Raw genomic sequence first — 24,376 nt, forward strand, 5'->3', positions numbered from 1 at the left:
CAAGGTTGCCACACACTGTTGTTGGTATGTTGGCCCATTCCTCCATGCAGATCTCCTCTAGAGCAGTGATGTTTTTGGCTTTTCGCTTGGCAACACGGACTTTCAACTCCCTCCAAAGGTTTTCTATAGGGTTGAGATCTGGAGACTGGCTAGGCCACTCCAGGACCTTGAAATGCTTCTTACGAAGCCACTCCTTCGTTGCCCTGGCGGTGTGCTTTGGATCATTGTCATGTTGAAAGACCCATCCACGTTTCTTCTTCAATGCCCTTGCTGATGGAAGGAGGTTTGCACTCAAAATCTCACGATACATGGCCCCATTCATTCTTTCATGTACCCGGATCAGTCGTCCTGGCCCCTTTGCAGAGAAACAGCCCCAAAGCATGATGTTTCCACCACCATGCTTTACAGTAGGTATGGTGTTTGATGGATGCAACTCAGTATTCTTTTTCCTCCAAACACGACAAGTTGTGTTTCTACCAAACAGTTCCAGTTTGGTTTCATCAGACCATAGGACATTCTCCCAAAACTCCTCTGGATCATCCAAATGCTCTCTAGCAAACTTCAGATGGGCCCGGACATGTACTGGCTTAAGCAGTGGGACACGTCTGGCACTGCAGGATCTGAGTCCATGGTGGCATAGTGTGTTACTTATGGTAGGCCTTGTTACATTGGTCCCAGCTCTCTGCAGTTCATTCACTAGGTCCCCCCGCGTGGTTCTGGGATTTTTGCTCACCGTTCTTGTGATCATTCTGACCCCACGGGGTGGGATTTTGCGTGGAGCCCCAGATCGAGGGAGATTATCAGTGGTCTTGTATGTCTTCCATTTTCTAATTATTGCTCCCACTGTTGATTTCTTCACTCCAAGCTGGTTGGCTATTGCAGATTCAGTCTTCCCAGCCTGGTGCAGGGCTACAATTTTGTTTCTGGTGTCCTTTGACAGCTCTATGGTCTTCACCATAGTGGAGTTTGGAGTCAGACTGTTTGAGGGTGTGCACAGGTGTCTTTTTATACTGATAACAAGTTTAAACAGGTGCCATTACTACAGGTAATGAGTGGAGGAAAGAGGAGACTCTTAAAGAAGAAGTTACAGGTCTGTGAGAGCCAGAAATCTTGATTGTTTGTTTCTGACCAAATACTTATTTTCCGCCATAATATGCAAATAAAATGTTAAAAAAACAGACAATGTGATTTTCTGGATTTTTTTTTCTCAGTTTGTCTCCCATAGTTGAGGTCTACCTATGATGTAAATTACAGACGCCTCTCATCTTTTTAAGTGGTGGAACTTGCACTATTGCTGACTGACTAAATACTTTTTTGCCCCACTGTATATACAGGGGAGATGAAACACAGGTATATACTATATACAGGGGAGATGACACACAGGTATATACTATATACAGGAGGAGATGACACACAGGTATATACTATATACAGGAGGAGATGACACACAGGTATATACTATATACAGGGGAGATGACACACACATATATACTATATACAGGGGAGATGACAAAGGTATATACTATATACAGGAGGAGATGACATACAGGTACATGCTATATACAGGAGGAGATGACACATACCTATATACTATATACAGGGGAGATGACACACAGGTATATACTATATACAGCAGGAGATGACATACAGGTACATACTATATACAGGAGGAGATGACACATATATACTATATACAGGAGGAGATGACACACAGGTATATACTATATACAGGAGGAGATGACACACAGGTATATACTATATACAGGGGAGATGACACATGTATATACTATATACAGGAGGAGATGACACACAGGTATATACTATATACAGGAGGAGGTAACACAGATATATACTATATACAACAAAACCAACAAAAGATGGACACAAGAGCTAAAATTAAACAATTTTATTAGAGACAAATCTAAAAGAGTAACATAGTAACATAGTTAGTAAGGCCGAAAAAAGACATTTGTCCATCCAGTTCAGCCTATATTCCATCATAATAAATACCCAGATCTACGTCCTTCTACAGAACCTAATAATTGTATGATACAATATTGTTCTGCTCCAGGAAGACATCCAGGCCTCTCTTGAACCCCTCGACTGAGTTCGCCATCACCACCTCCTCAGGCAAGCAATTCCAGATTCTCACTGCCCTAACAGTAAAGAATCCTCTTCTATGTTGGTGGAAAAACCTTCTCTCCTCCAGACGCAAAGAATGCCCCCTTGTGCCCGTCACCTTCCTTGGTATAAACAGATCCTCAGCGAGATATTTGTATTGTCCCCTTATATACTTATACATGGTTATTAGATCGCCCCTCAGTCGTCTTTTTTCTAGACTAAATAATCCTAATTTCGCTAATCTATCTGGGTATTGTAGTTCTCCCATCCCCTTTATTAATTTTGTTGCCCTCCTTTGTACTCTCTCTAGTTCCATTATATCCTTCCTGAGCACCGGTGCCCAAAACTGGACACAGTACTCCATGTGCGGTCTAACTAGGGATTTGTACAGAGGCAGTATAATGCTCTCATCATGTGTATCCAGACCTCTTTTAATGCACCCCATGATCCTGTTTGCCTTGGCAGCTGCTGCCTGGCACTGGCTGCTCCAGGTAAGTTTATCATTAACTAGGATCCCCAAGTCCTTCTCCCTGTCAGATTTACCCAGTGGTTTCCCATTCAGTGTGTAATGGTGATATTGATTCCCTCTTCCCATGTGTATAACCTTACATTTATCATTGTTAAACCTCATCTGCCACCTTTCAGCCCAAGTTTCCAACTTATCCAGATCCATCTGTAGCAGAATACTATCTTCTCTTGTATTAACTGCTTTACATAGTTTTGTATCATCTGCAAATATCGATATTTTACTGTGTAAACCTTCTACCAGATCATTAATGAATATGTTGAAGAGAACAGGTCCCAATACTGACCCCTGCGGTCCCCACTGGTCACAGCGACCCAGTTAGAGACTATACCATTTATAACCACTCTCTGCTTTCTATCACTAAGCCAGTTACTAACCCATTTACACACATTTTCCCCCAGACCAAGCATTCTCATTTTGTGTACCAACCTCTTGTGCGGCACGGTATCAAACGCTTTGGAAAAATCGAGATATACCACATCCAATGACTCACCGTGGTCCAGTCTATAGCTTACCTCTTCATAAAAACTGATTAGATTGGTTTGACAGGAGCGATTTCTCATAAACCCATGCTGATATGGAGTTACACAGTTATTCTCATTGAGATAATCCAGAATAACATCCCTCAGAAACCCTTCAAATATTTTACCAACAATAGAGGTTAGACTTACTGGCCTATAATTTCCAGGTTCACTTTTAGAGCCCTTTTTGAATATTGGCACCACATTTGCTATGCGCCAGTCCTGCGGAACAGACCCTGTCGCTATAGAGTCCCTAAAAATAAGAAATAATGGTTTATCTATTACATTACTTAGTTCTCTTAGTACTCGTGGGTGTATGCCATCCGGACCCGGAGATTTATCTATTTTAATCTTATTTAGCCGGTTTCGCACCTCTTCTTGGGTTAGATTGGTGACCCTTAATATAGGGTTTTCATTGTTTCTTGGGATTTCACCTAGCATTTCATTTTCCACCGTGAATACAGTGGAGAAGAAGGTGTTTAATATGTTAGCTTTTTCCTCGTCATCTACAACCATTCTTTCCTCACTATTTTTTAAGGGGCCTACATTTTCAGTTTTTATTCTTTTACTATTGATATAGTTGAAGAACAGTTTGGGATTAGTTTTACTCTCCTTAGCAATGTGCTTCTCTGTTTCCTTTTTGGCAGCTTTAACCCCTTCATGACCAGGGGATTTTTCGTTTTTCCGTGTTCGTTTTTCGCTCCCCTCCTTCCCAGAGCCATAACTTTTTTATTTTTCCGTCAATTTGGCCATGTGAGGGCTTATTTTTTGCGGGACGAGTTGTACTTTTGAACGACATCATTGGTTTTAGCATGTCGTGTACTAGAAAACGGGAAAAAAATTCCAAGTGCGGTGAAATTGCAAAAAAAGTGCAATCCCACATTGGTTTTTTGTTTGGCTTTTTTGCTAGGTTCACTAAATGCTAAAACTGACCTGCCATTATGATTCTCCAGGTCATTACGAGTTCATAGACACCAAACATGACTAGGTTATTTTTTATCTAAGTGGTGAAAAAAAATTCCAAACTTTGCTAAAAAAAAAAAAAAAAAAATTGCGCCATTTTCCGATACTCGTAGCGTCTCCATTTTTCGTGATCTGGGGTCGGTTGAGGGCTTATTTTTTGCGTGCCGAGATGACGTTTTTAATGATAGCATTTCGGTGCAGATACGTTCTTTTGATCGCCCGTTATTGCATTTTAATGCAATGTCGCGGCGACCAAAAAAACGTAATTCTGGCGTTTCGAGTTTTTTTCCCGCTACGCTGTTTAGCGATCAGGTTAATACTTTTTTTTATTTGATAGATCGGGCAATTCTGAGCGCGGCGATACCAAATATGCGTAGATTTGATATTTTTTTTATTGATTTATTTTGATTGGGGCGAAAGGGGGGTGATTTAAATTTTTATGTTTTTTTTATTTTTTTCACATTTTTTTAAACTTTTTTTTTTAACTTTTGCCATGCTTCAATAGCCTCCATGGGAGGCTAGAAGCAGGGACAGCACGATCGGCTCTGCTACATAGCAGCGATCTGCTGATCGCTGCTATGTAGCAGAATTGCACGTGTGCTGTGAGCGCCGACCACAGGGTGGCGCTCACAGCGACGGGCAATCAGTAACCATAGAGGTCTCAAGGACCTCTATGGCTACAATGGAGACGCATCGCCGACCCCCGGACATGTGACGGGGGTCGGCGATGACGTCATTTCCGGCCGCCCGGCCGGAAGCGGTAGTTAAATGCCGCTGTCTGCGTTTGACAGCGGCATTTAACTAGTTAATAGGTGCGGGCAGATCGCGATTCTGCCCGCGCCTATTACGGGCACATGTCAGCTGTTCAAAACAGCTGACATGTCCCGGCTTTGGTGCGGGCTCACCGCGGAGCCCTGCATCAAAGCAGGGGAGCCGGCATCGGACGGTATAGTACGTCCGATGCCGGTAAGGGGTTAATTAGTTTTTTAGATAAAGTATTTTTCTCCCTATAGTTTTTTAGAGCTTCAATGGTGCCATCCTGCTTTAGTAGTGCAAATGCTTTCTTTTTACTGTTAATTGCCTGTCTTACTTCTTTGTTTAGCCACATTGGGTTTTTCCTATTTCTAGTCCTTTTATTCCCACAAGGTATAAACCGCTTACACTGCCTATTTAGGATGTTCTTAAACATTTCCCATTTATTATCTGTATTCTCATTTCTGAGGATATTGTCCCAGTCTACCAGATTAAGGGCATCTCTAAGCTGTTCAAACTTTGCCTTCCTAAAGTTCAATGTTTTTGTGACTCCCTGACAAGTCCCCCTAGTGAAAGACAGGTGAAACTGCACAATATTGTGGTCGCTATTTCCTAGATGCCCGACCACCTGCAGATTTGTTATTCTGTCAGGTCTATTAGATAGTATTAGGTCTAAAAGTGCTGCTCCTCTGGTTGGATTCTGCACCAATTGTGAAAGATAATTTTTCTTGGTTATTAGCAGAAACCTGTTGCCTTTATGGGTTTCACAGGTTTCTGTTTCCCAGTTAATATCCGGGTAGTTAAAGTCCCCCATAACCAGGACCTCATTATGGGTTGCAGCTTCATCTATCTGCTTTAGAAGTAGACTTTCCATGCTTTCTGTTATATTTGGGGGTTTGTAACAGACCCCAATGAGAATTTTGTTACCATTTTTCCCTCCATGAATTTCAACCCATATGGACTCGACATCCTCATTCCCTTCGCTAATATCCTCCCTTAAAGTGGACTTTAGACAAGACTTTACATAGAGACAAACCCCTCCTCCTCTCCGATTTTTACGATCCTTTCTAAACAGACTGTAACCCTGTAAGTTAACTGCCCAGTCATAGCTTTCATCTAACCATGTCTCGGTTATTCCCACTATGTCAAAGTTACCTGTAGATATTTCTGCTTCTAGTTCTAGTATATAAATACAATAATACAAACAACAGTAAAAAAGAGATGCAATGAAAAAAGAAAGGCAACACTAGTGCCACGCACAAACACAATAATCAAGTAAGGAGCAAATCAAAAAATTGGCCGTACACGGGATATATATGTATATATTAGTATATACCTATGGGTGACATAAATAGGCGAACTGGTTACTCCACATACAATCAGATGATATTAAGTAGTTGTGCCGGTAAATAATAGGGCATAGGAGCAACCACACCAACAAAGAAGAGCTCCAAAACGTTATACATCTATGAGGAGGTTCAAAGTGTGAACATGTAGGCAGAGGGTTTAATGCAATCCTAATACCATGAGGAATCCCATAAAGCCCATTAACAACAATATATGTTCTAATATTTTCAGGGACGTCCCACACATATATGATAAGTAGGGCCAAAGTTATTCCAAAATGGTGGCAAGAATGGAGATGGAGAATAAACAAAAAAAATTAGATTAAGAGCACTAAACCAACCTGCTGCTTGTGCGTGGAAAGAGGGGTCCCGACGCGCGTTTCGCAGACGTTGCTTCCTTGGGGGAATCTTATTTTTTATTTATTCTCCATCTCCATTCTTGCCACCATTTTGGAATAACTTTGGCCCTACTTATCATATTAGAACATATATTGTTGGTAATGGGTTTTATGGCCACTTGTTTTTCTTTACTTAGCTGCTTTTTTCTTGCCATAGTACAAATTCTAACAGTCTATTCAGTAGGATTCAGCTGTGTATCCACCAGACTTCTGCACAACACAACTGATGGTCCCAACCCCGTTTATAAGGCAAGAAATCCCACTTATTAAACCTGACAGGGCACACCTGTGAAGTGAAAACCATTCCCGGTGACTACCTCTTGAAGCTCATCAAGAGAATGCCAAGAGTGTGCTAAGCCGTCATCCAAGCAAAAGGTGGCTACTTTGAAGAACCTAGAATATCAGACATATTTTCAGTTGTTTCACACTTTTTTGTTAAGTATATAATTCCACATGTGTTAATTCATAGTTTTGATGCCTTCAGTGTGAATGTACAATTTTCATAGTCATGAAAATATAGAAAAATCTTTAAATGAGAAGGTGTGTCCAAACTTTTGGTCTGTACTGTATATATACACACACACACACGATACCACTGCATTACACCACACGCCCTGCACAGCTGTCATATGACTTTTGGCGGCCACTAGTCTCATGCTGTTGAAAAAAAAAAAATCTTGGACCTGAATTCTGGTGCCATCCTGTAGTGTTGCACACTTTTTGCAGAACTTTTAGTTGCAGGAAACTGTTGTGACTTTTGGCGTTTCTATGCCAATCCCGGCTAGAGCCACCACATTTCTGAAAATTTAACAGATCTTCAAGGCAAGAAGCGCAGTTTACAAATTTCTCCTAATTTTTGCTACAAGTGTGAATTACACGGAGCAGTGCTCCGGCCCCTGACCGCCATACAATGTGCTGCTGGCGCAAAGCAGATGAAGGACGGGACAAACTCATTTAGAGGAGTAAACGCCCTTCATCAAGACTTACAGAATGCCGGTCCTGATGATCAGCGCCTGCGTGGTGAATCTGCACAGACGGACCCCTCCTTCCCGACACTTAGACCCCATGAACCTAGGATAGATGACCGTTTCTCATCCGCCCTCAGTGGGATCTGCGGACATTAATCTGATGATTGGGCAGTTTATGCTAAAGTTCCCGGTATGACGACTGAACGACCGGTCACATTGTGATCAGTGATCACATCCATGACATTTTATTCCTTCTCTTTCTTGCTTGTTTTGTCTTCTAATTTTCCACCATCTTTGTCTTCTTGTTTTTCCAACCTCCTCTATATCTGACTCTGGTTTCTTCTTCTCTTTCTCACTTTTCTTTTCTTTTTCCTTCTTTTTTGTCCTTTATTTTTCTTATCTTCCTCCTTCTTTCTATTTTCTTCCTTCTTTCTTTTACTCTTCCTGTTGTACTTCTTCTATGAGGCTTCCTTCCCATTCTGCTTCTTTTTCTTCTCATGTTTTTTTCAAGTCTTTCTATCCTTTGTATCCCTTTTCTTCTCATTCCATCTTCTTTCATTGCTCTGTTTCTTCATTCTTTTCTTTTTCTTCTCCTTATCGTTTATTGTTCGATATCTCATCCATCATCCCTTCTTCCTTCTTCTGCATATTTCTTCTCGTTTTCCCTCTCTGCTCATTATTCTTTTCCTCATTCTTCTCTTTACTTTTTCTTTCTTGTTTTACTTTAATATTTTTTTCTCATTTTCTCTATCCTCTATTCTTCATCTACTCTTCCTCCCTCTTTTTCTTAATCCTCTGTGCTGATCTTTTTTTTCTTCATTTTCTTCTACTTCCTCTTGCTTTTCTCTCCTTTTCCTCTTCCCTTTTATTTTTCCTCCTGTCATTCTCCATCATCTCTTCTTTCTGTTTCTTCTTTATCGTCTCCTCTTTCTTCTCTTTCCTCATTTTTATTCTTTCTCTTTCACCTGTTTCTCCATTTTCAGTCCTTGTCTTTCATTTCGTGGCTTGGCTCTTATCTCTTGTCATTATTCGTCTTTTCTTCTTTCTCGATCTGCTCATCATTCTTTCACCTTCATGATTTCTTTTTCTCTCTTTCTTATCCAGTATGTTCCACCAACTGCAAAAATCTCCACTGAAGACCTGAACAACCTTCGCCAACAAATGAGGATGAAGAACGTCTCGGCTTATATTATTCCAGCCACGGACCCCCACCTTGTGAGGAATAGCACAATGTCTCCTGAGTGATTAGTAGATGATGATGATGATGATGATGGAATCGGGGAAACAATGTGGTGATATTGTGGGGTCACAGACTGAGAGTAACTTAGTGGGGGAGAATTACACAATGGAAGCAGTAGAGCGCACAGAAGCACAGAGTTTTTCAGGAAATGAGTGCTGATAATCTGGGGGATAAGTGGCTCCAAGTTTCATGGCTGAATCGGCGGGGACCCCAGCAGCACAGAGTGTTTAAGGAGAGAGGTGTTTGCTTTTATGGGCAGTTTCTCTGTCCATATAGGGACCCCAGCAGCACAGAGTATGTAAGGAGACGCATTACATATGTGAGCAGTAAACTCGTCCATCTATGTAATGATTCTGGTGAAGACAGAGCCGCATGTAGCGGAGTCCCGATGTCAGGATGTGAATGGAGATAATGGGAAGGTCCCATCCGGTTATAATATCTGCTCCATGTAGGACGACTCCGCGCAGATCTGGACGTTGTTTTCTTTCTAATCTCATTTTCCATTGTATAATCAGGGAGAATACACGGCTGTCCGCGAGCAGCGCAGACAATGGCTGACCGGCTTCACCGGATCCTCAGGTACAAGATCTTCAGTACTTTACAATGAGGGATTCATCGGTGCCGGAATTTATCAGTCAGCGGAAATGGTGGAAAGTGCACGACTGTGCAGACGTTGTGGACGGTGTCCGATATTTGTACCGACTGTGCAGACGTTGGTGACGGTGTCTGATATTTGTAATGACTGTGCAGACGTTGGTGACGGTGTCGGATATTTATACCGACTGTGCAGACGTTGTGGACAGTGTCCGATATTTGTACCGACTGTGCAGACGTTGTGGACGGTGTCTGATATTTGTACCGACTGTGCAGACGTTGTGGACAGTGTCTGATATTTGTACCGACTGTGCAGACGTTGTGGACGGTGTCTGATATTTGTACCGACTGTGCAGACGTTGTGGACGGTGTCCGATATTTGTACCGACTGTGCAGACGTTGTGGACGGTGTCCGATATTTGTACCGACTGTGCAGACGTTGTGGACGGTGTCTGATATTTGTACCGACTGTGCAGACGTTGTGGACGGTGTCCGATATTTGTACCGACTGTGCAGACGTTGTGGACGGTGTCTGATATTTGTACCGACTGTGCAGACGTTGTGGACGGTGTCCGATATTTGTACCGACTGTGCAGACGTTGTGGACGGTGTCCGATATTTGTACCGACTGTGCAGACGTTGTGGACGGTGTCTGATATTTGTACCGACTGTGCAGACGTTGTGGACGGTGTCCGATATTTGTACCGACTGTGCAGACGTTGTGGACGGTGTCTGATATTTGTACCGACTGTGCAGACGTTGTGGACGGTGTCCGATATTTGTACCGACTGTGCAGACGTTGTGGACGGTGTCTGATATTTGTACCGACTGTGCAGACGTTGTGGACATCACTGTTACATTATTTTCACGTGAATTGTGCCCATAGTCATCAACCATCATCATATCTGGACTACTACTCCCTGTAGATTCTGTATCTCAGGTTAGGACTCCTGATACTACCACCGAGCTCCCTGACATGACCGTGTAGATGGTGACAGAGAACGAGCCGATCTGGTCCCGGCAGCCGCTGCTGCACAGAATCGTCCCATCTCTGAGTTCTTTAGTCTTCTATTACTATCGTACAAGGTCACCAGCGGGAGTTTCCCTGAGTGACCCCAGGACGTCATAAGTGGATGATCCACAGACAGATGATGAATCTGCACTTTATCTGTAAGGCAATGAAAAAAACTGAATCAACAGCAAATGTTACATTGTATCTGATGGAGGGAGGATCAGGTTTATTACATTAAATCACATCAAATTGGACAGTGGCTCAGTCTTGCCGCTGCAGATAGGGAGCGGAGTGCGCCTGCAGATAGGGAGCGGAGTACCCCTGCAGATAGGGAGCGGAGTGCCCCTGCGGATAGGGAGCGGAGTGCACCTGCGGATAGGGAGCGGAGTGCCCCTGCAGATAGGGAGCGGAGTGCACCTGCAGATAGGGAGCGGAGTGCCCCTGCAGATAGGGAGCGGAGTGCCCCTGCAGATAGGGAGCGGAGTGCCCCTGCGGATAGGGAGCGGAGTGCCCCTGCAGATAGGGAGCGGAGTGCCCCTGCAGATAGGGAGCGGAGTGCCCCTGCAGATAGGGAGCGGAGTGCCCCTGCGGATAGGGAGCAGAGTGCCCCTGCGGATAGGGAGCGGAGTGCCCCTGCGGATAGGGAGCGGAGTGCCCCTGCAGATAGGGAGCGGAGTGCCCCTGCGGATAGGGAGCGGAGTGCCCCTGCGGATAGGGAGCAGAGTGCCCCTGCGGATAGGGAGCGGAGTGCCCCTGCGGATAGGGAGCGGAGTGCGCCTGCAGATAGGGAGCGGAGTGCCCCTGCGGATAGGGAGCGGAGTGCCCCTGCGGATAGGGAGCGGAGTGCCCCTGCAGATAGGGAGCGGAGTGCCCCTGCGGATAGGGAGCGGAGTGCCCCTGCAGATAGGGAGCGGAGTGCCCCTGCAGATAGGGAGCGGAGTGCCCCTGCGGATAGGGAGCGGAGTGCGCCTGCAGATAGGGAGCGGAGTGCGCCTGCAGATAGGGAGCGGAGTACCCCTGCAGATAGGGAGCGGAGTGCCCCTGCGGATAGGGAGCGGAGTGCCCCTGCGGATAGGGAGCGGAGTGCACCTGCGGATAGGGAGCGGAGTGCCCCTGCAGATAGGGAGCGGAGTGCCCCTGCGGATAGGGAGCAGAGTGCCCCTGCGGATAGGGAGCGGAGTGCCCCTGCGGATAGGGAGCGGAGTGCGCCTGCAGATAGGGAGCGGAGTGCCCCTGCGGATAGGGAGCGGAGTGCCCCTGCGGATAGGGAGCGGAGTGCCCCTGCAGATAGGGAGCGGAGTGCCCCTGCGGATAGGGAGCGGAGTGCCCCTGCAGATAGGGAGCGGAGTGCCCCTGCAGATAGGGAGCGGAGTGCCCCTGCGGATAGGGAGCGGAGTGCGCCTGCAGATAGGGAGCGGAGTGCGCCTGCAGATAGGGAGCGGAGTACCCCTGCAGATAGGGAGCGGAGTGCCCCTGCGGATAGGGAGCGGAGTGCCCCTGCGGATAGGGAGCGGAGTGCACCTGCGGATAGGGAGCGGAGTGCCCCTGCAGATAGGGAGCGGAGTGCACCTGCAGATAGGGAGCGGAGTGCCCCTGCAGATAGGGAGCGGAGTGCCCCTGCAGATAGGGAGCGGAGTGCCCCTGCGGATAGGAAGCGGAGTGCCCCTGCAGATAGGGAGCGGAGTGCCCCTGCAGATAGGGAGCGGAGTGCCCCTGCGGATAGGGAGCAGAGTGCCCCTGCAGATAGGGCATTGTACAGGTGATTCTCAAAAAATTAGAATATCATCAAAAAGTGAATTTATTTCAGTTCTTCAACACAAAAAGTGAATCTCCTATATTCTATAGAGCCATTACACACAGAGTGATCTATTTCACATGTTTATTTCTGTTAATGTTGATGGTTATGGCTTACAGCCAAAGAAAACCCAAAAGTCATTATCTCAGTAAATTAGAATACTTTATAACACCAGCTTGAAAAATGATTGAACAATCTGAAATGTTGTCCTACTGAAATGTATGTTCAGTAAATGCACTCAATACTTGGTTGCGGCTCCTTTTGCATCAATTACTGCATCAATGCGGCGTGGCATGGCTGCGATCAGCCTGTGGCACTGCTGAGGGGTTATGGAAGCCCAGGTTGCTTTGATAGCAGCCTTCAGCTCGTCTGCATTGTTGGGTCTGGTGTCTCATCTTCCTCTTGACAATATCCATAGATTTTCTATGGGGTTAACATCAGGCGAGTTTGCTGCCAATCAAGCCCAGTGATACTGTTGTTTTCACACCCGGTATTGGTACTTTTGGCAGTGTGGACAGGTGCCAAGTCCTGCTGGAGAATAACATTTCCATCTCCAGAAAGCTTGTCGGCAGAGGGAAGCATGAAGAGCTCTAAAATTTCCTGGTAGTCGGCTGCGCTGACTTTGATAAAACCCAGTGGACCTACACCAGCAGATGACATGACTCCCCAAACCATCACTGATTGTGGAGACTTCACACCAGACCTCCAGCAGCTTGGATTGTGGCCTCTTCACTCTTCCTCCAGACTCTGGGACCTTGATTTCCAAATTAAATATAAAATTTACTTTCATCTGAACACAACACCTTGGACCACTGACAACAGTCCGGTTCTTTTTCTCCTTGGCCCAGGTAAGACACTTCTGGCGTTGTCTATTGGTCATGAGCGGCCGGACACAAGGAATGTGACACTTGTAGCCCATGTCCTGGACACGTCTGTGTGTGGTGAAGCAATGACTCCAGCAGCAGTCCTCTCCTTGTGAATCTCCTCCACATTATTGAATGGTCTTTTCTTAACAATCCTTTCCAGGCTGCGGTTATCCCGGTTGCTTGTGCACCTTTTTCTACCACACTTTTTCCTTCCACTCCACTTTCCATTAATATTCTTGGATACAGCACTCTGTGAACAGCCGGATTCTTTACCAATGACCTTTTGTGGCTTCCCCTCCTTGTGGAGTTTGTCAATGACGCCTTCTGGACATCTGTCAGGTCAGCAGTCTTCCCCATGATTGTGGAGCTACTGAAACAGACTAAGAGACCTTTATAAACACTTAGGAGCCTTTACAGGTGTTTATTGTTAATTATTCTAATTTACTGAGATAATGACTTTGGGGTTTTCATTGGCTGTAAGCCATAATCATCGACATTAACAGAAATAAACACGTGAAATAGATCACTCTGTGTATAATGGCTCTATAGAATATAGGAGATTCACTTTTTGTATTGAAGAGCTGAAATAAATGTACTTTTTGATGATATTCTCATCTTGTGAGAAGCACTTGTATCTCTCTTTTAATGTCCTCATGGTTATTACTCCGTTGTTCGGCCATTGCACAGATGAATTCAATATTCACGTGTTTCCTACAATGTATGTGACACTGGCCGCAGCTCGTCTCTGGTTTCGCACTGACCGCTTTGTCTGGCTACAATGCTTTGGAGTCCAAGCTGTTTAGTCTGTAGAGAGAAGATCCGACTGGACAAGACTGGAGCAAACCCGTAGACTTTGGACATTCACTGACAGCAAGTAGAGATCTTGAAAATCTTTATAGAAGAACATTAGAATGTTAGAGCGATTTCTAGCTCGACAATAATTAGAAATAAAGGTTCCGATAAGAATTGTTCTTCTAGAATTATCTTGTCGCATGTCTCAGCCCTGATGTCTCCAGAGAAACTCTGTTCTGTCGTTTCAGGCACCGCAGCGGTGACGCTGACCCGAGCTGCCGTCTTCACTGACAGCCGGTACTGGACTCAGGCTGAGCGGCAGATGGACTGTAACTGGGAGCTGCAGAAGACGCGTCAGTAACTCCATAGTGAATGTTACAAGTCAATATCAGAAATGAGGAAATGATATGCTAGTATAGAGGATGGGCAAAGGGAAGCCATTCAGGAGCCTGGGAAAGCTGTGTGAAAAATATGTAGCAATCTTAAAGGCAACAACGATGCAGGAAATGCAGAAAAGAGGAGCCGTTGTTTTCTTGACCATGTAGTTATAAAGTTATGGTGATTTTATAATTCCATTTCGAGTTATGTCATGTATTATTATGCAATTGTATAGTCTAACAATAATAATTATTAGAAATTGGAAAATTCATTCAAAGCAAATCAAATTAGCTTTAAGTTGTAGAAAAAAAAAATTGGATTCACAAGAACTGAAATTTTGCAGCTTATTTTGGCAAATTCGGATACATGGCGGCTGACATGGACGGCGGCTTCTATTTATTATATTTTAAAAGGACTTATGATTCACCTCTCTGTAGCATCACCTGCCCCTCTGCACCGCACCTCGCTCAGTCCTCTGGTCTTCTTCCATATTCACCTTAAAGGGGCCTGCTTTAGACCTGCCGCCCCGAGTCTTGAGCTTTGTACACGAGTTTTTTGCTTATTTCCCCTGTTCATGAATTTGGTGCATCTTTCAGTTGCCGTGAAATGTTCAAACAAAAAAAGCAGCACTCTGTAGCCCTAAAACTTGCAGACATGAAAAATGAAAATTGAATTGCATTACTGCACTAGAAATATGAAAAATTCAGAAAGTTTAGCACATAAATTGGCCAATTCATGTGTACCTGGTAGCCACGATAAGGCATTTCTCGTATACCAGGACCTAGCAATACCTTTCCTCTCTGAGAATAAAGTCTTCATCTGGATGGGAACCTAATGTGAGTCCTCTCTTAGACTAAAATCTCTCTCTGTGTGGAGGGGTAGTGGCCCTGCTGGGATTAAAAACACCTGTGGCTAAGAGGCGGAGTGCTCAGTCAGAAGGCTAATGAATACAAATTTAATTTTTCATGTCTGCAAGTTTTGGCACTACAGTGTGCTGCTTTTTTTGTTTGAGTGTATATGAGCTGGTGACTCTAGGTTCAGCACCTGTTCACACTTAGTCTATGTTTGGATGTGACGGTCAGTTTTTTGAAATATGAAATGTTCTGCAGTCAAGGCCGTTTGTGTCGTAGTTTCCACCACTTGTGTGGCTTACATTTTGGTGACTCTGCCGCGGGTACATGTCGATGCCTCCTACAAGCTAAGTTCACTCACTTTTCCAGAAGTTTCTGGATTTGGCATAAAAACACCAAAAAGTCGCAATTTTTTTGTACAACTTATAAATTGCATAACTCCTAATTTAATGACATTTCAAGCAGCTTCATGGCAGTAGACAGGGAGGCGTCTCCTGATGAGTCGGGGTCTATGTCATTACACTCGGTGTCTGGAGAGATCTCAGCGTGTAATATAGAACGTCTGATTTACATTGTAGATGTGCACAAATCTGACGGATATGAATTCTGGAGGATTCAATAATATTTAATTTTAGTAATAATAATGGTAGCAATAATAGTGATAGTATTGATAATAGTGATAATATTAATAGTAGTAATAGTAACAATAATGACAATAATAGTAATAATAATGGTAGTAATAATAATAGTAATGATAACAGTGATAATATTAATAGTAGTAGTAACAGAGAGATAATAATAGTAATAACAGTAACAATATTGATAACAATAATGAGAACAGTAATAATAGTAATACCACAGCATCATTATTGTTTTTCTTATTCGTGATTACATTTCTGATACTGTTGTATAATCTATCTTGTCTCTACTGTATCGCGTTGTCACTATTTTAGCGGTATATTATCACTTCTTGGCTATGGATCGCACCCAGACACAGGGCCACGCGTTCTCGGTACCGGGCCTCTCTGGTTCGGTTCTGAGGCTGTCACGGTGGCTAGACCCGGTCCGCGACCCTGCTAAGGGGCGTCCAATAAAGGTGGTGCAGTCTGTCAGGGATTCGTGATGCCACCTGTGGTGTTCGGTCAGGGTGACCGACGCTGCTGTGGGGTCCGCTGGGGTGATGGAATGGCAGCCGGATGGTATACCTTCCCACAGGTGAAGTGTGTCCCCAGGGCTTCCCAGTAAGGTGGATGGTGATGGTGTGAGGTGCAGGCAATAACGAGGACACAGGGTTGCAGTCTCTTTACCTCTTTACTGAAGACTTCAGGATCCTCAATCCAGAGCACGTTTAACAGGGCTGTCTGAGACCGGCCGGTCCGATGGGCACATCCAGAGTTTCCCTCGCAGATGGAAATCGTTGCCTACCACTAGCGCCTGTGTGTTGTAGTCCTACCCTGCTGAGCATTCGGAATAGTCCTCACAACTGCTGTTCTCGTTCGTTCTCTACAGCTCTCTCTCTCTCTTTAGTTCCAGATGTTACTAGTTTATCGTCCCCCAGGTGTTATGGCTAGGACGCACCCGTATGACGGGAAGGCTTGGAGGTCTTCCGGGACCCTAGAGATGCCCCTCTCCCAATGTTGCCCCCTATGTCTTCTTAGGAAATTTAAGGTAGACAGCCAACCTATAATTAACTGTCCTGCGGAGTTTGAAGTAAAGCCTGAAGTCAGTTACTTCCGCGGTGTTCCGGCCACCGGCTACGCGCCTCAGTAAGATGTTGCCTCGGTCTCACGGCACGACTCCTACTGGTACTCCTTTGTGCTTGATCTTGTTTACACTGTTCCACAATATCCTTCCCTTCGTGTCTCTCTCCTGGATACCGCCGCAGGGTGTGCAGGCGCGGTTCCGTAACGTTCTGTTCTGTTCGCTAGGCACCTGCCAGGTTCCCACGCCTGACAGGGACCCCCCTGTGTCTTCTCCCCGCAACACCCCCTGCCACGGGATGTTGCCTGAATCCAACCCAGTCAGCTTCTGACTAACTTCCTTCCCGACCCCTAGTTTTACCAGTGTGAGGAGTGGCCCAATAAATAAAGCCTTTTTCTCCCCCTAGTGGCCGGAGTGTGAAGTGTAATGTGTGCTGGTGATACCTGGTCAGGAGAATTCCTTCAGTGCCATCAGACGTACCATCACTCCCCTTAGTGGCAGAGTGTCATACTGCAACGACCAGATCTCTGGGGCGCTGCAGCTACATCTTACCCGTATGTTCTAGGACTGTATCGCGTTGTCACTATTATAGTGGTATATTATCACTTCTTGGCTACGTCTTACCTGTATGTTGTAGGACTTTATCGCCTCGTCACTATTATAGCGGTATATTATCACTTCTTGGCTACGTCTTATGGATCGCCCCCAGACGCAGGGCCACGGGTTACTCGGTACCGGTCCTCTCTCTCTCAGTACTGGGGTTGTCACGGTGGCTGGACCCGGTCCGTGACCCTGCTAAGGTGCGTCCAATAAAAGGGATGATGAAAGTCGGCTAAGGTTTCGTGACGCCACCTGTGGAATTTGGTCAGGGTGACCGACGCTGCTTGGGGTCCACTGGGATGATATGATGGCAGCTGGATGGTATACCTTCCCACAGGTGAAGTATGTCCCCAGGGCTTCCCGGTGGTGTAGGTGGTGATGGTGTGAGGTGCAGTCAATAACGAGGACGCAGGGTTGCAGTCTCTTTACCTTTTAGTGAAGGCTTCGGGATCCTCAATCCAGAGCACGTTTAACTGGGCTGTCTGAGACCGGCCGGTCCGAAGGCACATCCAGAGTTCCCTTTGCAGGTGGAAATCAGTGCCTACCAACTAGCGCCTGTGTGTTGTAGTTCTTCCCTGCTGAGCATTCGGGATAGTCCTCACAACTTCTGTTCTCGTTCTTTCTAGTTCTCTCTCCGTCCCCCAAGTTTGTTATGGCTAGGACGCACCCGTTTGACGGGAAGGCTCGGAGCTATTCTGGGACCCTAGAGACGCCCCTCTCCACGCTTGCCCCCTATGTCTGCTTAGGTGATGTATGGTAGACAGCCAACCTATAATTAACTGTCCTGCAGTATTTGAAGTAAGGCATAAAGTCAGTTACTTCCTCGGTGTTCCGGTCACCGGCTACGCGCCTCAGTAGGATGTTTCCGTTCTCGGGGCACGACTCCTACTGGCTCTCCTTTGTGCTTGATCTCGTTTCTCACTGTCCACAATATCCTTCGCTTCGTGTCCTTTCTTTAGATGTCGCCGTAAGGTAGTGCAGGCGCGGCTCTGTAACGATCTGTCCTTGTCGCTAAGTCCCTGCCAGGTTCCCAAGCCTGACAGGGACCCCTCTGAAGTCTCCCCCGCAACACCCCCTGCCAGTCAGCTTCTCTCCTAACTTCCTATCCAACCCCTAGTTTTACCAGTGTGAGGAGTCGCCTAATAAATAGAACCTTTTGCTTCCCCTAGTGGCTGGAGTGTGAAGTGTAATGTGTGCTGGTGATACCTGGTCAGATGAACTCCTTTAGTGCCATCGGACGTACCACCACTCCCCTTAGTGGCAGAGCGACATTACTGCAATGACCAGGTCTCTGGGGCGCTGCACTCCCCCCCCGGGTAAATCCAAGTCTCCTGGACTGGGAAGAAGAACAACAATACATGTTAGCAAAAGACATGCAAATTTTTGAAATGCAAGTAACTAATATATATTAGTCAAGCAGATTATTGAGCAGTGTAGGTGCCCCCCAGGGAACGGTGCTTGCGCCCTTTCTATTCACACTGTATACTTCAGACTTTCAGTATAAATCTGAACTTTGCCACCTTCAAAAATTTTCGGATGACTCTGTGGTTGTGGGATGTATTAGGGGAGATCAGGGGGATGAGGAATATAGAAGGGTGGTGTCGAATTTCGTGGATTGGTGCAATGGTAACTATCTGCAGCTAAATGTTAAGAAAACCAAGGAGTTGGTGGCCAACTATAGCAGGATAAAGATGGAATGCTTACCGATCACTATTGCTGGTCAGGAGGTAGAGCAGGTGGAGAGGTACAAATATTTGGGGGTCCATTTGGATAGCAAACTGGACTGGAGATGCCACTCAGAGTTTGTCTACAAGAAGGGGATGAGCAGACTGTATTTCCTAAGGAAACTGAGGTCTTTTAATGTGTGCAGCAAAATGTTAGAAATGTTCTACCAGTCTGTGGTGGCAAGTGCCATCTTTTTTGCAATCACGTGCTGGGGTAGTAGTGTGCGGCCTCTGATGCTAATAAGCTGAATAAGATTATCAAGAAGGCAAGTTCTGCTGTGGGCTGCAAGCTGGACTCTTTTGGGGAGGTAGTGGAGAGAAGAACTCTGAAAAAGTGTATGGCGATTATGAACAATAATGCACATCCATTATATGAGCTATTCATGAGACAGAAGAGCACCTTCAGTAACCGGCTAATACTTCTGAGGTGTAAGAAGGAAAAATATAGGAAATCGTTTGTGCCAACTGCCATGGGGATGTACAACAATAACATTAGGGTTAAACCACCAAGGAGAAAGTCTACTTATTTCTCTACATTTCAGTTCACTCGTTGTGTATGTCCTATTCTAATGTATAATGTTCTTCTGTCAACAAACTGTCATGTCAACTATGGAATTCCTTTATGATTTTTATGATTTAAGTTGTGCTGCTGTGATACCATAATTTCCCACGGGATCAATAAAGTGTATCGTATCGTATCGTATCGTATCGTATATAACAAGGCTTCCCTTTATGGGAGGTGAGAACACTTGAACGTTACAAGCAAAAACAAGGTTAAATATTTTAAATAACACTCTGACTATAAATAACTTCTGGTACCATGCCGGGTATTCTACTAAGTGCAAATTCTGAACAATAATTTAACTTCTCCTTTAAGGGCGTATAGGTTGAACCCACTAAAGGCTTACTATAAAATATTGCAATGCAAACTCAACTTTTTCTTTATTTTTCTGACTTCACAAATGCAGGACCGCCCAGCTCCTTGTCTGGGCCTACTGCCATTTGTTCTTCTATCAGCGCAACCAACCATCTCTCTATGGTTCTCAGGAGGACTCTCTAACCCCTACGGGTTCACTGTGTTGAAATTCAGCTTCCAACTTTTCCTGTCCTCAATCTCTAGTAATATTATTAACATTTCCTAACTCTCAACACTATTACAATTTAACTTTCTTAAGGCAACATTATACTTAAGTGCAACACGTGAACATTCCCTTTAAGAGGGAACCAAGTCTCTTTGAGTTAGTGCAGATTCTCTCTATCTGCAAGTCCATTGGAAAGCAAGAACTTTTGTGCTGTATTCAAAAACAGTCTCTTCACAAAGCCTTCTTTCTTTGTAAAACCAGTAGAGGGCACCTTTAAGAAGGTGCGAACTATTTACATAACAGTTTGTGAACCATTCACCGTCCATGATTCAGCAGTCCTTGAGAACAATGATAACTTGTGCAACATAAAACGATAGGGATCCCGGGTAAACAAAGGGACCCCGTTAAGGATTAACCCTAGACAGGTATTAGCAGCAAAAAACAGCAGGAAGACAAACAATTAACTATTTACAGTTTCAGGTCTCCGAGGTTTATTACTATAGTAGATCACAAGACATCAGCCGCTAGTGACCACTTCCCGACCGGGGAAGGTCTGGCCCTGTGCCATCGTCCAGCACTGTCTTAAAGTCTTTGGATTGTCTCTCAGGCATCATCAAGTTAGTAGTGGTCTGGGTACGAACGGCGGTGTCGGTGGCAGATTCCTCAAGCAGGACACCACACGCCGGAGTAGTAGTGCTGGGTCCTGCGGGGTCGGGGGTCAGCGGAGTACCGTCACCTGTTTCGGTCGTGATCGTAGACGGCGCGACCACAAGCACGGATCGTTTGACTCTCTTGGCATACCATCCTCGCTCACTCCAGTGGCGAGTGTAGGTCACATGGTCCCCTCTGTACAAGTTTCAGGTTGGAGGTACAATGTGGGACTGGGGTTCTATATTACAACTAGTCACAAAGACCTCAGTCGGCATCCCTGGCTCCAGTATAAAGCCACAACCCCTTCTCAGGTGGAAGGCCAGCACTATCCCGTTTCACTGCACACAGGGCAGCAGTGGCAGAGGGGTGTTTGTACCTCTGGTCGGGCAGTCAGTTCTGTTCGTTCTCGGTCTTTCCACTGCAAAATCAAGCTTCGTCGATACTGCTCCCAGGTGAGCCCAACTATGTAAGAGCCCTCCTGTCTGGACCCGTCTGGTTGGATCCTTGGCGCATCCCATTCAAAGATCACCCCCTCGTGACTCACGTCTAACGGTTTGCCCATAGATGTCGGTAGCGGGGGCAGTATCCCCTTCATAGCGTAAAGGGCTGTCACCACAATCTCGGCAGCGGAAGACCGGTCACAGCTGGGATGGGGAGCGGTCGCTGGAGCTGGATCGGTCAGTGGGGCAAGGTCACTTTTGGTACCTGCGTCTGATGTGGTTCCACCGATGTCGATCGGCTCCGCTGACGAGGACACTGGAGTCTGCTGCGCTCCCTGTACGACCTTCTTGCACAGCTCCGACTTCCATTGCTTCGCCGTCCCCACGTCTGGCGTCGGGTGGTTTGATGCCTCCTCCGGCAGCTCCAAGAAGCTTGGATCCCCCTGTGGCGGCAAGCCCTGGTTCGGCTCGCTGGGTTGCAGTGATCCTGGGTCACTTCGTCGTCGTTCAGGTACCCGCTGGTCGTCATCTCTGCTCCTTGATCTGCGGTGGCACACACACGAGGCTCCTCCATTTTCTGGGGTTTGAGCTCCTGCATTCCTGAGCTCGTCATCCTGCAGCCGTAGTCGGAAGGGGCGGATGCTACTTTTGGCGCCGCTTTCGCGATCTCCTCCCATAGCACGCCCTCCTTCTTCTCCTGCACTCCTCGTGGCGCGGCAATGGCGGCGGTTTTGGCGGGAATCCTTGCGGTAATCAGCAATGCACAGTCTTTGCAATACGTCACAGTTCAAGCACAATTCTAACACAGTTCCAAGGCACGCATGACCCAATTCCTCAGGCTTAAGTACGATCCTGTTCGTGACGCCAAGTTGGAGCGCCCCCAGACGCAGGACCGTGGGTTACTCGGTACCGGTCCTCTCTGGCTCAGTTCTGGGGTTGTCACGGTGGCTGGACCTGGTCCGTGACCCTGCTAAGGGGCGTCCAATAAAAGGGATGATGAAAGTCGGCTAAGGTTTCGTGACGCCACCTGTGGTGTTCGGTCAGGGTGACCGACTCTGCTTGAGGTCCACTGGGGTGATGGAATGGCAGCTGGATGGTATACCTTCCCACAGGTGAAGTGTGTCCCCAGGGCTTCCCAGTAATGTAGGTGGTGATGGTGTGAGGCGCAATCAATAACGAGGACACAGGGTTGCAGTCTCTTTACCTCTTTACTGAAGACTTCAGGATCCTCAATCCAGAGCACAGTTAACAGGGCTGTCTGAGACCGGCCGGTCCGAAGGCACATCCAGAGTTCCCTTTGCAGGTGGAAATCAGTGCCTACCACTAGCGCCTGTGTGTTGTAGTCCTTCCCTGCTGAGCATTCGGGATAGTCCTCACAACTTCTATTCTCGTTCTTTCTCTCTCTCTCTCTCTGTCCCCCAAGTTTGTTATGGCTAGGACGCACCCATTTGATGGGAAGGCTCGGCGCTATTCTGGGACCCTAGAGACGCCCCTCTCCACGCTTGCCCCCTATGTCTGCTTAGGTGATGTATGGTAGACAGCCAACCTATAATTAACTGTCCTGCTGTATTTGAAGTAAGGCATAAAGTCAGTTACTTCCTCGGTGTTCCGACCACCGGCTACGCACCTCAGTAGGATGTTGCCGTTCTCTGGGTACGACTCCTTCTGGCTCTCCTTTGTGCTTGATCTCGTTTCTCACTGTCCACAATATCCTTCGCTTCGTGTCCTTTCTTTGGCTGCCACCGCAGAAAGCGCAGGCACGGCTCTGTAACGATCTGTCCTTGTCGCTAAGTCCCTGCCAGGTTCCCACGCCTGACAGGGACCCCCCTGAATCTTCCCCGCAACACACCCTGCCACGGGATGTTGGCTGAACAAAACCCAGTCAGCTTCTCTCCTAACTTCCTATTCAACCCCTAGTTTTGCCAGTGTGAGGAGTGGCCTAATAAATAGAACCTTTTGCTCCCCCTAGTGGCCGGAGTGTGAAGTGTAATGTGTGCTGGTGATACCTGGTCAGATGAACTCCTTTAGTGCCATTAGACGTACCGCTGCTCCCCTTAGTGGCAGAGCGACATTACTGCAACAACCAGGTCTCTGGGGCACTGCACTTACCTATATGTTCTAGGACTGTATCGCGTCATCACTATTATAGCGGTATGTTATCACTTCTGGGCTACATGTTACCTGCATGTTCTAGGACTGTATCGCGTCGTCACTATTATAGCGGTATATTATCACTTCTGGGCTACATGTTACCTGCATGTTCTAGGACTGTATCGCGTCGTCACTATTATAGCGGTATATTATCACTTCTTGGCTACGCCTTACCTGTATGTTCTAGGACTGTATCGCGTCGTCACTATTATAGCGGTATATTATCACTTCTTGGCTACGTCTTACCTGCATGTTCTAGGACTGTATCGTGTCGTCACTATTATAGCGGTATATTATCACTTCTTGGCTACGTCTTACCTGCATGTTCTAGGACTGTATCGTGTCGTCACTATTATAGCGGTATATTATCACTTCTTGGCTACGTCTTACCTGTATGTTCTAGGACTGTATCGCGTTGTCACTATTATAGTGGTATATTATCACTTCTTGGCTACGTCTTACCTGTATGTTCTAGGACTGTATCGTGTCGTCACTATTATAGCGGTATATTATCACTTTTTGGCTACGCCTTACCTGTATGTTCTAGGACTGTATCGCGTCGTCACTATTATAGCGGTATGCAACGCCCCAGAGATCTGGTCGTTGCAGTATGACGCTCTGCCACTAAGGGGAGTGATGGTATGTCTGATGGCACTGAAGGAATTCTACTGACCAGGTATCACCAGCACACATTACACTTCACACTCCGGCCACTAGGGGGAGAAAAAGGCTTTATTTATTGGGCCACTCCTCACACTGGTAAAACTAGGGGCAGGGGAGGAAGTTAGTCAGAAGCTGACTGGGTTGGATTCAGGCAACATCCCGTGGCAGGGGGTGTTGCAGGGAGAAGACACAGGGGGGTCCCTGTCAGGCGTGGGAACCTGGCAGGTACCTAACGAACAG

General features: G+C 46.2%; 1 protein-coding gene across 1 annotated transcript in view; it reads left to right on the top strand.

Annotated features, from left to right (window-relative positions):
• Positions 1–24,376, top strand: part of XPNPEP2 (X-prolyl aminopeptidase 2) — a 110,100-nt gene that overhangs the window by 49,225 nt on the left and 36,499 nt on the right. The window contains exons 3-5 of the mRNA XM_069746091.1: positions 8,701–8,811; positions 9,352–9,415; positions 14,144–14,248. Of these exons, the coding sequence (XP_069602192.1) occupies positions 8,701–8,811; positions 9,352–9,415; positions 14,144–14,248 (280 nt within the window). The remainder of the gene's footprint in view (positions 1–8,700; positions 8,812–9,351; positions 9,416–14,143; positions 14,249–24,376) is intronic.

Source organism: Ranitomeya imitator, chromosome 2 (genome assembly GCF_032444005.1).
Source record: "Ranitomeya imitator isolate aRanImi1 chromosome 2, aRanImi1.pri, whole genome shotgun sequence".
In the NCBI taxonomy this organism is placed as follows: Eukaryota; Metazoa; Chordata; class Amphibia; order Anura; family Dendrobatidae; genus Ranitomeya; species Ranitomeya imitator.